The sequence below is a fragment of the Typopeltis vanoorti genome, chromosome 13 (assembly GCF_054136105.1).
Source record: "Typopeltis vanoorti isolate ZY-2024b chromosome 13, IOZ_Tvanoo_1.0, whole genome shotgun sequence".
Taxonomy (NCBI): domain Eukaryota; kingdom Metazoa; phylum Arthropoda; class Arachnida; order Uropygi; family Thelyphonidae; genus Typopeltis; species Typopeltis vanoorti.
The window spans coordinates 60,514,326-60,529,342 of NC_143561.1; the positions used below are offsets into that span (position 1 = coordinate 60,514,326).

The 15,017-nt window shown below is 34.6% G+C and overlaps 1 protein-coding gene across 1 annotated transcript in view; it reads left to right on the top strand.

The window, feature by feature from the left end:
• LOC150100207 (CKLF-like MARVEL transmembrane domain-containing protein 4) overlaps positions 1-15,017 on the top strand; it is a 96,076-nt gene that overhangs the window by 68,272 nt on the left and 12,787 nt on the right. The window contains exon 4 of the mRNA XM_090402751.1: positions 12,717-12,815. Coding sequence (XP_090258877.1) covers positions 12,717-12,815 — 99 coding nt within the window. The remainder of the gene's footprint in view (positions 1-12,716; positions 12,816-15,017) is intronic.

Genomic DNA, 15,017 nt, shown 5'->3' on the forward strand with positions numbered 1-15,017 from the left:
CCACTATGGGACGTAATGGTACATTTTGTTTATGTATTTTTGGGAGTCCATATAATCGGGGGGGTCTAGAGTTATAAGGTTTAAGTTTGTTGGTGACTTCCACAGGCCAAGAAGTGACTTTCTTAAGGAGTCTGTGGATAGTTCTAATCTGAGAGCTGGTCGGATTATATTCAATGGGGAGGTAAGTAGTACGGTCTCGTACTAAAGAATTTAGCTTACCTTTGTAGTCTTTTTGATTGAGTACCACAGTGGCGCTTCCCTTATCAGCTTTGGTGATTACTATTTTTTTGTTGTTTTTCAATTCTTGTAGGGCTGTATATTCGTTTTTGGATAAGTTGGATTTTGAAGGTTTGGCTTTAGTGAGAATACCGACTACATCCAGTCTCACGTTGTTGGCGATATGGTTAGGCAGGTTGCGAATTCCACGCTCTATTTGGATCATGATTTCTTCAGCAGGTATCCTTTTAGGAGCTAGGGCGAAATTGTGACCACGTGAAAGTGCGGTGAGTGCTTCAGGCTTTAAAACTGCCAACGAGAGGTTGACTACAGTGTTGAGTGGTGGCTGGGGTACAGAAGTAGAAGTCTTTGTCTGGTTTTTGTATTTTTTCACGTGCCGACTACGTATTTTTTCGAATTCCTTTCTTGCCGATGTGCATGAGATGTCATGAAGTATAGACCATAGATCAAGGCCGAGTGTATTAGAAAGCTCTTCCTCTAGCGCCCGTAAGGTTTTGTTTTCATCGGCAAGGATGAAATGGTGCCCTCTTGTGGGCTAAAGCATGAAACTGCCCCAAATTTGGGAGACTTTCATTATGAGAACTTCAGCCCAACTGCCAAGACTACCAAATTAGCCCGCAAGAGGGCACCATTAGGACTTTAGGAACAATATTAGTTTCTTGCTTTCTTCCTCATTTGCTTTGTGTTAGTTCCTGAGTGCACATACCATATCTTTATGTTCCCGAAGATGGCAATGTGACATTGCCGAAATATAGAAGTTATTCATTAAAGTTACCTTTAATTAATATACTTTATATGCGTTGTTAATTCCGTAAACCAATTACCAGTTATGTCTAACCAACGTATAAGTCTTACTACTAGAATCATAAACAATATCTTTTACTCAATTGCTTTTTCCTTTCTTTGCTGGGAATATTCTATAGGCAAGTTTCACCAATTCAGCAAACAGTTACACATGACTTATTTCAACCTACAAATTCCTGACACTTAGTTACTTTATAATCTTTAACTGTTAGATTTGTCTATTTAGATCAGCTTCTACTTACAGTCCATTAATAAGAGGTCTCTTAAAAGCTCAAGGAAATTTAACAAACGGGTCAACTCACTTTTATAGCTGCTGGGCTTCCTTTCCCTTTTTTTCTTCCATGTGAGGTTTTTTAATCCCTCTTTACGCCGGTGTTAGGTCTAGTGATGTTTCTAGGATACTCTCCTGCTGCACTTCGGGCGAAGATGATCGGCTTGTGGAATGCTTGCATGCACGCTGGATCAACGGAGTAATTTCTTCTCTCTGACAACAGCTCCCGGCGAAGACTCGTCAATTTGTCATCGACTATCAGTTTTTCCTGGCGGATCGGCTCCTCGTCATCTTTCTTTCAGATCTCTGGCATACTTTCCCTTGAAGTCGCGTTCCTGATGGCATACATCTGATGGACAATCGCTGGCAACTTCACGATTACGACCTCTGGATCCTTGACGAAAATTTCTCGAACCGATGATGTGATCTTTTCACCCACGCCTTTTATTTGGTCACTTCCGAATCCTTGTGCGGAGATATGTGAGCCCCGAACATTTCGCCGAAATGCCTTGATCCTTTTCTTTGACTGACCCTTCCTTTGTTTTTCTCCTATACTCCCTAAATCCTATTCGTTCTGGCAACGGACATTCGTTTGAAGCTTTTGTCGGTCCACCTAGCACTGACCTTGAGCTTCCTATGTAGAACACGCACAAAGTTTGACATCTTTTACAAAAATCTAAAAATATACTGCTTTACTATTGGCAAGGTATTGCCTTAATACTATACCTTCTAGAATATTCCCTTATTTGGCATAGAGCACATACAAATTCCCATTGGGATTATTTACATATAACATACAACTATTTACAAGTTACAGGTCCTACTGGGCTCGACCTTGGTAAACTTTATGTAAAAATATTTAGACTTGTTATAGCTATATAAATATTTTTACAACTGACTAAAAATAATCTGACTTGTAAATATAAATGATAAACCGATGTGCTATATAAATGACTTTATATAGCACATCGGTTTTGTTCTTTCCATCCATTGTACTGCAGTGGGTTCCTCCTTCCTTTAGCTCACTTTTATATGCAAGACTTTGGGAACAAAGTACTTACTATGGATACTTTAAAACCCTTAGTGCGGTGATGCTTTGTAGATGAGTTTGCCATTTCGCTCCATGGGCATGACACTTTAGATTCTTTTGTAACTTACCTTAACAGCCAGGCTCCAAAATTTCCTTCAATGATTACCTTTTCTAGATATATTAATCAGTTGCCTTTCAGATGGTTCCCTATCTTTTCCATTTATAGAAAGCCAACACACACAGACACACACACACACAGAGAGAGAGGAAGATATTTACATAAACAACACCTCATCATTCCATCCAACAGTATAGAATTCTCAAAACACTTAGTCAAGGCTATTTGTTCTAATGATGCAGTCCTTTCACAGAACTCGACTATCTTTGCCATACTTTCTTATCTAGTGGTTACGGCTCCCACAAAAGAGATAAAATACTATATGCTCCCCACTTTTCCACCCCAAACACACAAGAACAAAACACCACTATTCTTATTCTATATATCTGAGGTACATCTGAAAAGATAGCCAAAATACTAATAAATCATAACCTTCACACCACATTCAAACCACGTCAAGTTAGCAACTTTGATCTGCTCTCCTAAGGATAAACTCCATTCTCTAGTACATTCTGGAGTGCATGAAGTTCTCTGACTGTGACTTGTCCTACTATGGACAGACACAAAGATTTGTTAAATGTCCAAAGCATGGTCTGCCAGTCCTGACTTGCAATGGTACCAAATTTATTTCTTATGTTCTTCATGTCTGTCTATAAAAGTCATTGCAGGATCTGAAAGACTATTTTTAGCAGTGGCTATGAATAATTCTCCTAACCTCTTAACATTTATGGCTGCATTAATCTGCCAAAAATTTGGGAGGCAACCACCTTAAGGTCAACTCCTGTGCAACTGTCATACTTATTTTATACAACATTAGATGGTTCCAAATTAGGACTTAATCTTTTGTCTGTTACAATTTGAATGTTTCACTCACTCATTGTCCCATGTAAATAACATTTTGTTTTTCTCAAAATAATGTTGGTTCAAAATGCAGTGGAATATAATCCAATTAATAAACATTTATTTATAATTTTATTTGACTTTGTAATAGTCTCTTCTGTTTTCTTCGGTTATTTTTTTTTAATAAAAGGATAACCAAAACATGGTAAAATATTATTCAGTAGTAAGTTGTATTTTTACAAATTTTACAAACTCAGCTTTGCCCAGTAAATGTTCCTGAAAAATACATTTTTAAATCCAGAATGCTAAATTTAACCAAAAGCTCAGTAACTGTTATTCATATTTATTGGTCACATGATAAAGGCGACATGAAAACTGAATATTAATATTCTAGATGTCCAGAGGTAATTACTTTGAAGGATTGCCAAATGAAGCAAGCAGTGAAACTAAGAGGTAGAAAACATTCAAGAAGGATGCAATCAGGAGTATATATTATTACTTGAAAATGTCAACAAGAAACCTCAAATGTGAAAAGGCAGCTGGAGTATATGGTATTCAACCTGAAATCTACAAATATGGAGGTATGAAAGTTTTGTTATGGCTACACTACATAATTCTGAAGGCCTGGTGAGAGGATTGAATTCTGGATGATTTGGGAGCACTCCCAATCATAGTATCCATATATGAAATGTGTGTTTTCTCCCTTGTTGTCACATATATACCAAAATAGCATGCCTGTGGTTCATTAACTTTTTAATAAATACCACAGATTTGGATCCAGGATATTATTATTATAATAAGTTAAGAGATTGAGTGAGAGAAAGAAAATTCATAAATAATACTTTTATTTACAGATAACATTAGTGTAAATTTATGGTATTCCTTTAACTGTGCAAAATGTTTATTTCACAGGTGCTATATACAAATTTACATTATAAATAAAAACTTTTCTTCTAAAGAGAAAAGAGCCTACAAACTTAAGAGTTAAAGAACATAAACATCACATAAGATTTCTTATCTTCATGATCACAGTATTTGATGAGATACACAAACTTATAAGGCAGTTTCTTCGACTTTAAACAGTAGCCAATGGAAATCTAATTAGCTCATACTTTTTTCTTTGAAAGCAAAAAGATAATTTATGCACAACTTTTCTTAGAAAGAACGTATTTCTTCTTTCGTATATTCTCTAAAATATCAATTCCTTTTCTATTTACTAGAAATACAATTTTAAAGTTCCTTTTTTCCTTGTGGAAACTTACCTTTATCCTTGACCAAAAAAATAATTCATCTCTTTCAGGTTTGTAGTGTTTAACTAGAATACATTTGCTGCGTAATGTATTAAAAAGGAATTGTCAGTTACTTTGGGAGAAACTACATATCACTTTTATCTAACTGCAGCTTAGCTTCCTTAGAAATTTATTCATAGATTTTGGGATAACTGTTTGTTTTCCTTTATAATGCACTTTTCCACCTTTTTGGGTTAAGAATTCCTTTAAATTCTATTTCTCCCCTAAACGTCTGACTTTTCAGAATGTCTTCTCTGTTCTAACACAATAGCTGTTCTTCTCTCTCTCTCGCAAATTTAACCTCCTTTTTAGATGCACTTGCGTGAAATTTGTATGATGTAAGCAACATAGTGGAGAGATGTAAACCAGACTACAGCTCTGGTTTACATCTCTGAAAACATTGTCAGAAAGTTCAATATTTTCTTTTCTCAAGGTTACGTTATAGAAATAAACTAAATTAGAGGCGAGTCCTTTTACAGATAAATGTTGCAATCAAACAGTTTGCGATGGACCATAACTATACAAAGATTTATCTTATAAATAACATAGTAAAGAAATTTCTGATCACAAGAAATAATTTTTGTTATACATTTAGGAAATGTTTACATATAAAATAAAAATTCTTTCCTTTTTATTGAATTATTCAACATCGGCCGCTGCTAAATTTTTTTTTTAAAATATGTAAGATAATCTGATATCACTAAATATCAGATATCCTGTCCTGTCAGGTGTCTTCTCTCTCCAGGAGATTGACTACCATGCATCTCCATCATATCCTATTCTGCGCCTCTCTGCTGCATTCCTCATGTGAGAGATAGGTCCAGTCTTCTATATTTTTCATTCACTCCAGTCTTTGTCTTCCTCTCTTTCTCTTTCCCTCAACAGTTCCTTCGAGAAGTGTCCTTTGTAGGCAGTTATGTCTCAGAATATGTCCAAAATATCTGACTTTTCTCTTTTTAATTTCTTTCATCAGGCTCCTGTTTACGCCTTCCATCTCTAGTACCTCTTCATTTGTATTTTTGTCTTTCCATGATATTCTCATAATTCTTCGCAGCATCCACATTTCAAAGGTCTCCAGTTTTTTCGCACTCAGATTGGAGAGTGTCTATGTCTTTACTCCATATAATAATGTAGACCATATGTTTCCATCTTGTTTTCAGATTTAATTCTCTAGATGTTAGTATTTTTCATATTGTTGAAAGTTGACCTTGCAATTTCAATCCTTTTTCTAATTTCATCTTCTGTCCTGCCATTCTCTATGATCAAGTGTCAGAGGTATATGTACTTTTGCACCTGTTCTAATTTATTTCCTTTTATATTGATGCATATTTTTTTTTGGTATTTTCTTTTCTCTTGAAATTATCATGATTTTTGTCTTTTTAAAGTTGAAACTGAGGCCATACTGTTCGCTATACTTGAGGGTTTCATCTATAAGAGTTTTGAGGTCATATTTGTTTTCAGCTAGAAGAACGATGTCATCTGCATATCTTAGGTTATTAATATTTCTGCCCCCTACAGTGATTCCTTTGAGGTTACTAATTTTATTAAATATTTCTTCTGTGTACAGGTTAAAGAGAATTGGAGAAAAGACACAGCCTTGTGTCACACCTTTCTGAACTGGGAATTCTTCTGAGGTCTCTCTATTTATTCTCAAAGATGCAGTCTGTTCCCAGTAAAGATTAGTTAATAGCCTAATGTCTTTTCCATCCATGCCTATTTTTGAAAGGATTTCAATTAATTGTTCATGTTGAACATTGTCGAATGCCTTTTTTGTAACCTATGAAGCAGAGGTACACATCTTTTAGTTTTTCTAGATATTTTTCTATGATGGTTCTGACGTTGAAATACCTTCTCTTGTACCTACATTTTCCTTGAAACCACTTTGTGTATCATTTATTTCTATGTTTATTTTTCTTTTATTTCTTTCAAGAATAACGTATAGGAGGACTTTTGATACTTGACTGAGGCTGATTGCCCTGAACTCTTCACATCTTGTAGAGATGTGAAGAGTTAAGAGCAATCAGCTTCATCAGGCTGATTTTTTGGGGGGAATTGGAACGAAAATTGAGCGATTAATATCTTTGGGTAGAAATCCAGTCTCGTATATTTTATTGCATAATTTTGTTATAAATTTCAGTCCTCCTTCATCAAGAGCCATCAACCATTCTGCCAAGATGTTATCTATTCCTGTAGCTTTATGTGGTTTTAGTTTTCTGATGGCATTTTCAACTTCACAGAGTAAAATGGATGATCCTTCTAAATCAGTTTATTCAGGAATATAATTTCTTTGTTGTTCATATAATTTCCTTGTGTATTCAATCCCTCTTTCCATGATTTCTTTTTTATCCATTAGAATATGGTCTCTTGAGTCTCTAATGACACTTGCATGATTTGCTGTATTTGTCCTGCTTGTCATTTCTCTGATCTTTTCATGCATTTCTCTGCTTCTGTGTTTTCTATCAAGGTTTTCTATATCTATACATTTATATTTAATCCATTCCTCTTTGGCTTTCTTGCATTCTTTTTTTATTTCTTTATTCATGCTTTTATATTCAGGTTTGTTCTTTAACTTTTTTCTTTGTTCCATCAACGTCAGTATTTTTTCATTCATCCAAGGTTTATTCCTTTTCCTTTTTAATTGTGGGAGTGTATTTTTGGCTGCTTCATTGATGCTATTCTTAAATGTTTGCCAGTTCATGTTAATTTCATCAATTGGTGTTCTATTTTCTGTGTGAGTAGTGGTGTCAGACTATTAAGGGATTTTGTGAATTCTTTTATAAAGCAGTCTTTAACTTCTTGGTTGTTAAGTGAGTCTGAATTATAAGTTTCTCTTATGAATGGTTGGCTTGGTATCTTAAGTTTTATTTTGATTTTTGCAATCACTGGGTTGTGGTCCAATCCTATGTCTGCTCCAGGATATGTTTTTGTTTGTGTTATTGCATTTTGGAATCTTTTGCTTATTATTATATAGTCAATTTGGTTTCTATAGATGTCCTCAGGGCTTTTCCAGGTATATGGTCTTCTGGGAGGATGTTTAAACAGTGTGTTGGCAATTACTAGATCATTGGTTTCACAGAATTGAATTAATCTTTCACCTCTTTCATTTATGATTCTAAGTTCTTGGTTTCCCATGCAAAATGACATTTTTTCTGAGCCCACTTTTGCATTTAGGTCACCCATCATTATAATAACATCATATGACTTAGCACTGGAGATTGCAGTTTGGATGTCTTCATAAAATTGTTCCAACTCTTCATATCAGATATCCTACAAATGAAATAAAATGACGTGTGAGAATTACAGAGGAATTTCCTTACCTAATGTTTGTTCCTGGTAAGATTTATGCAGGCATACTCGAGAAAAGGTCAAGAAAAATTGTGGAAGAGAAACTTAGGGAACAAGAAGCTGGGTTTGGGCTAAAGAGGTTTTCAGGATCAGATTTTCACTTTAAGACAAATAGTTTCAAAATCATGGGAATATAACAATGATGTATATATTAGTTCTGTAGATCTGGAAAACACGTATGACAAGGTGTCAAGAGGAATGCTTTTTGAAATGCTACAACTATATGGTGTAACTGAGATATTATATTGATCAATAGATAATGTATATTTCAGTCAGCAATTACAATTGGAGGTACAGGAAGATGATTTAATGTTAAATCAGATGTAAGACAAGGGTGCACAATATTTCCACTGTTATTCATTATCTATGTAGATCACACATAAGAAAAGTAGCATTAAACCTGATATCACATTTAGGGGTGTCAATCTCAGATTTCTACTTATGCAGATGATGTTATACTCCTATTAAATCCAGTAAAAGTCTTCAGAATTTCCTAACTAAATTGAATAACTGCTGTAATAAATTTATGAAAATCAGTAATAAAAAGACTGCATGTGAAAATATGCAGGAACATTCAAAGCATCAACTGCATTTCAAATGAGAAACCTATAAAACAAGTAAAACATTTCATGTATTTAAGTACAATTTTCAGTCAAGATGGCAAATGAAATATGGTATTCAACAACAGAATTAGCAAAGCATAGTATAGTCTCAAGTTAACCGAATACTTTTATGTGGGATAAAAGAGAAATTAGTCAGAATATTTAACAATATACAAGACTGTGTTCAAGCCAGTTTTAACTTATGGATCCAAGTACTGAGTTAGAAATAAAACATGATCAAAGACTAGACCACAGAAATGAGCATTCGGAGAAAGGTCAGAGGAGTGAACAGTGGCAAAATCACATTAAAAACAAGGATATTAGGAAGGAACTTGACATTGTCAGCATGCAGGAATGTGTTAGCAGAGCTAACCTCAGTTGTTATGATCACTTAACAGTATTCTTATAGTATTGGAGATTAATTCCGAAAAATTTTTTTATAGAAAAATTATCAATAGAAAGTTAGTAAGGATGTAATTTATTCTTGTAGTATTGTCATATCCTGTACATACACCTGAGAATGCATAATTAGTTTCCTGCTATGTATCCTCAAGGAGTGTTCAGTCTGCTATGATGACACATTATTGTGTTATTAATCTCCTTTCAACAGTTTCCTCCAAATTGGTCTGTTACTTGTTAGCACTCCAATATTGTCATATTTAACATTACATGCTTCTGAAGCACTTCAGAATATTCAGGGTGTGCGGTGCTCATCCACTGAATAGCAATATCACTATTATATTTTCCATTTATTCCCGTTAAGACTCCCGTAATTATTTCCAGACGTTGCGTAATTCCTAAACATAAGCACAATATACTAATGCTTCATGAAGAGGACACTTTGACATGTAAACATTGCATCACATTCGTGTTAATAGCCCGGGTATGCGTTCAAAATACGTACACCTTTTGAGCCCTTTGAAAACATGTACAGATAATGCAGCAGGTCAAATTCTTAGTTCTAGTAGTTTTAAACTGCTCATAAGGCAAGGCAGGGTGAGCTCTGAGACAATAGCACCTAGAGGCTGTGATTGGTTATTGTGTCAACCAATCTAATTGAATTGTCATGAGTTGCTGTTTTTGTTTTCTGAGTTTCATCTGTTTTGCGTATGTGAAGCATGAACTGACGTGGTAGGCAAGTTTCTATATATAATATAGACAAGTTTCTAATATATAATTTTCAATAAATTTATAACTTTTTTGTCCATATTTACAAAGGGGAAACAGTATTGTAGTCAAAGGAGGTAAGCCTTGTACTCCTCTTCCAAATTTTACACCTTTTGAGTAATTCAAATATACCAACCAAATATAGCATTCTCCTTCATTATTGTTTTCTAATATACAGTATCTTAAAACAAATACATTGTCTTCCACTCTGTGCAGATTTGGTTACAATTAATTGATAAATTAAAGTATTCAAAGTTATCCTACAATTAATTGCATTAGACCAATTCAGATGAGCACTGATGTGCTGTACACTCTTAAAACTTTCATACATTGATAAAAATGCAATCATACTATCAAACTGACATGAATTTTGTAGCGCAGGTTGCATAAGCCACGACAGCACACCCAACTGAAATGGGCACACGACGCCACTGCTATCCACCTAGCCCTTGATCTTCCACTGGATCTCTTTCTTGTCATCAAACACCTGCTTTTCTAACCTTTCCTCACTATTCTGTTTAAGTGGTCATACCACTTTACATTAGCATTCAAGAATGTGTGAGAGGAACTAATGTTGAGTTCCTTTCTTATATCTTCATTTTTAATGATTCTGCCATTGATGCCATCTGTTCACTCCACTAATTTTTCTCAGAACCATCATATCTGTGGTCTCCAATCTTTGATCAAGTGCTCTATTTCTAACCCAACTTTCAGATCCATAACTTACAATTTGGAACACTGTCTTGTATATTGCTAGTTTTGTGTTTTGGCTAATTTCTTGCTTATCCATATAAATTTATTCAACTGGCTCCCTACTATACCAGTTTTGCTTATTCTGTTAACTATTTCCAGATATATCATGCCATCTTCACTTAAAAACTGTGCCTAAATAACTGAAATATTTTTCTTGTTTTATACATTCTCTGTTCAGAATGCAGCTCAAGTTTTCTTTGTTCCCGTCTATTTTCATAATTCGGATCTTTTTTTTTTTTATTGCTGATTTTTCATGCCAGATTTGTTGCACATGTTATGCAGTTTAGTCAAAGAATCCTGGAGATGTACTGGATGTGTTTTAGGAGTACATCATCTGTATAAAGCAAAGAGCTAAGTTTGATATCTCCTGATTCTAATATCAGGTTTAACCACTATTTCGTAATGTGCATCCTTGTCTTACCCTTGAATTCTGATTGCTGACTTACAACTTAAATATAGACTATGTATTGCTCTGTATTTTTCATTTACCCCACATAATTGTAGTGTTTGAAAAGCTTTTCTCTGAGCACCTTGTGTACTTTTTCCAGACATGCAAAACTTGAGTGCAGATCCTTGAGATCCTCATATTCCCATGATTTCTCAGCTATTTGTCATAGTGAAAATCTGATCTTAACGATCTATTTGGCTTGAAGTCAGCTTGTTATTCAAGTTTCTCTTACACAGTTTTTTCTTTCAATCTCTTTTCAAATATGCTTGCATAAATCTTATGCAATCGTATTTTTTCTCTGCTTAAATGTTCTAGCAAGCAAACTTACTGGAACACTTCATAGAGAATCTTAAGTCTTCCCATGAATTTTGTTCAGCTTCTTTTACACGTTGCATTGCTGTTTTACTTTTTTTCTCTGTATTATTTTAGAGCATCTGCCGACTTATTTGTTAGAACTCTTGGTGTGCTTTCTTCTTGTCTGTGCCTGCTTCTTTATCATCTTTGCAGACAACTTCACTGCATAGCTCCCTAGCTGAATCAATGTTTTCTTCAGAGTTTGTCATATCACTATCAACAATGACATAGTCAATGAAGCTTTCTTATTTCTTGCATCTTTTCTCCATGTGAACTTTGCACATCTTTATGTTGGAGTATCGTGTTAATGACTAACACCGGCATATCAGGAATTTGATGATTGGTCACACTAGAACTGAGATTTCTGGTAAATAGACACAATTTTGTTACTTTTTTTTTTGTGATCTGCTTTGTGGTTCTTTTTTAATTAATTAGCTTAGTTAAATTTCAAGCAGACTAATGACGTAACTTCACAGTAGATTCCTTTAAAATATGTAAAGAAATTAGTTAACATGCAATTGTTGGGTGTAAAAATTTGCATAATTTGGAAGACCTGAGTCTAATTCTTGTCATTAGTGATCTTAGTATGGAGTTAGCCAGTCTCATGCACAGATAGCAGGGTTTTCCTCCCCTCTCAGAAATTCATATTTTTCATTTCATACAGGAATATTTTTCATCCCATACACAAAAAATACCAATACCGTGCACTAGATAGTAGTTTGTAGACGGTGAATAATGGTGTAATGTGAAGATGGAGGATTAAGTAGCATAGACAGTGGGTTGTGCAGTCTAGTATCCTTTTGCAGTGATCTTTTGGACTTGTCTTTTTTCTAGTTATATACTGAAATGTCAGATTTCTTTTGTCCTTTCTCTTCCTAATACTTAATATCTGCACGATCCTTCCTACCTACACTTGATGTTTAATGATTCTTCACACTTGTTCCCAGCTGTGTTTCATAGCCAGTTATTTATGAACAGCTTAGCTTGTCCACAAACAAATGGCTTGTTGGTCTGCTAAGCTTCTCTTCTCATTAAGAATACAGTGACAATATTCCACATCGTAATTTTTAGTGCCTTTTGTCTACTTTCATATTGCTTGCTGTTGTTGTATATCAGGATGCAGCTTGGTCTGCAGGAGCAGTAAGTGTTATATTTCAGTAAATTCTGTGTTTTCTAAGAACCACAGTAGTTTAAAATGTCCTATAGATGCTTTATTTTCCATAACAATTAGCCATTTATTTTGAAACACATAAAATTAAAAAGAAATAAAAGTTTTATGTAATATTTTGTTAATTTTTTTTAATAACAAAGTAGGTTATATTATGAACAATTCATATTGGGGCGGTCTACAGAATTGAAGATCCAAATGCACAGTTGTTCTATTTGAATATTATGATACCATAAGTATTTTGATTTCTAAGTATAATATTGTTTAATTAAGTTATTTCATTTTTGTAGGAACTGATTTACTGTGGTGTATGGACATTATTCTATTTTATTGGTGCAACAGTACTTGCTGCTGTTGGATATAATGATGCAGGTTGGGCTGCAGGAGCAGTAAGTGTTATTTCAGTAAATTCTGTGTTTTTTAATAACTGCAGTAGTTTAAAATTTCATCTTTCTCTATAGGTGCTTTGTTATCCCTAAATAAAGTGTGTGTGAGAGAGAGTTGACATGTAAAAAATGTGAAACAAGTGTGGCTATAAATAATTTTTTTTTTAGATCTAATAAAGGAGAGGGAAAAAAGTAGTATTTTTCAATTGTACTTTGTCTTTGTTTGTTTATATGTAAGCAGATACAAATTTTGTAACAAATCGTTTTTACATGTATTCATTGCAAGGTTTATGAAAATAATGCAATCATTGCTTTATACAGTAAATGTATTATATAATAAACTATATATACAGTTGACCCTTGAAGAGTGCAGGTTTGAACTGCACAGGTCCACTTTACTCTTTTTTTTAATAAATATATATTGGAAATTTTTTAGATAGTTTGACAATTTGAAAAAATTCACAGACACATAGTTTGGAAATACCAAAAAACATAAAGAATAAAACTAGGTATGTCATGAACGCATAAAATATATGCAGATACTAGCCTATTTTATCATTTACTACCATAAAATATACACAGATCTATTATAATTGTTTATTAAATACTTAAGGAATTGACAGCGTATATTAGAAATGGAAATTAAAACGAACTTTAATATATACTTTCCAATATTTTGGCAATGTCATGTTGCTATCTTCATGGGAACTTAAGTTAAAGATGTGCATGCAAGTACTACACAACAGCAAATGAGAAATGAAGTGAGGAAGCTACCGTTTTCCTAAAGTCCTGATGGTGCCCCCTGGTGGGCTATATTAAGTGATCTTAGCCTTTGGGCTGAAGTTCTCCTGATGTATGTTTCCCAAATTTGGGGTAGTCTCATGCATCCAAATTTGTTGAGGTTTGGCATGTTCCTAAGGGCTCAGGCTGATTCCATGAATAGTCTTTCATATTTGAACTTGCTGCAGTGTATTACTGTGGCAGGTATCCAGAGCATGGTCTGCAAACCCAGAGTGGCTGTACTGGTGAAATCGGATGTAGTCCTTGTCTTCTGAGATTCTGATATTTGCTCTCCTGCCTGTTTGGCCAAAGTAATACACCGAGGTGTATTACTTTGACCAAATTTGATTTTTTCCGAGGTGCCTCAGATAGGGAATGGTGATGGATTTAGAGTAATCTTTTTTGTGGAGGGAGGTGGGTTGTGGATAACTGGTTTTAGTATTTTTTGGATTTTTTTTTGGGGGGGGGTAGCCATTGGCTGAGAAAGTGTTAAGGATGTGATTTAGTTCAGTGGTTAAGGCTTTGTCATTTGAACAGATTAGTTTAGCCCTATTGAATAGTGTCTTAATAACTCCATATTGTTGTGGGGGGGGGTAATTGTTGGTGAATGTATCTGCCTGTATGGGTGGGTTTTCTATAAACTGAAAAAAGACCAAGGTTCCATCTGGTTGGCGAGTAACTAATGTGTCTAGGAATTGTCCTACTTTGGCAAAACAACAAATATAAGAATCTCAGAACACAAGGTCTACATCAGATTTCACCAGTACAGCCACTCTGGGCTTGCAGACCATGCTCTGGATACTCGCCACAGAATAAGGTGGAAGAAAGCCACAGTAATACACCACAGCAAGTTCAAATATGAAAGACTATTCATGGAATCAGCCTCAGCCCTTAGGAAATGCCAAACCTCAACAAATTTGGATGCATGAGACTGCCCCAAATTTGGGAAACATACATCAGGAGAACTTCAGCCCAAAGGCCAAGAACACCTAATATAGCCCACCGGGGGGGGGGGGGTACCATCAGGACTTTAGGAAAATAGTAGCTTCTTCGCTTCGTTTCTCATTTGCTGTTGTGTAGTACTTGTGTGCATGTGTCTTTAGCTTAAGTTCCCATGAAGATGGCAACATGACATTGCCGAAATATTGTAAAGTATATAATAAAGTTTGTTTTAATTTATATTTCTGGTATACACTGTCAATTCCTTAAGTATTTAATAAACATGTTTACCAGCGTATAAGCCTTTCTACAAGAAGATCTGTTATAAGAAAGCATAAATTTTATCAAAACTTAACACAAACACTTACCGACCGCACATGGCCATTCGCAGTTGAGAGAAATGTAAACAAACTTAAAGATTCAGTATTAAATCATAACTGCATAAAATAAAAAATTATACTAATTCATTGATTAGTGTATAGGCTA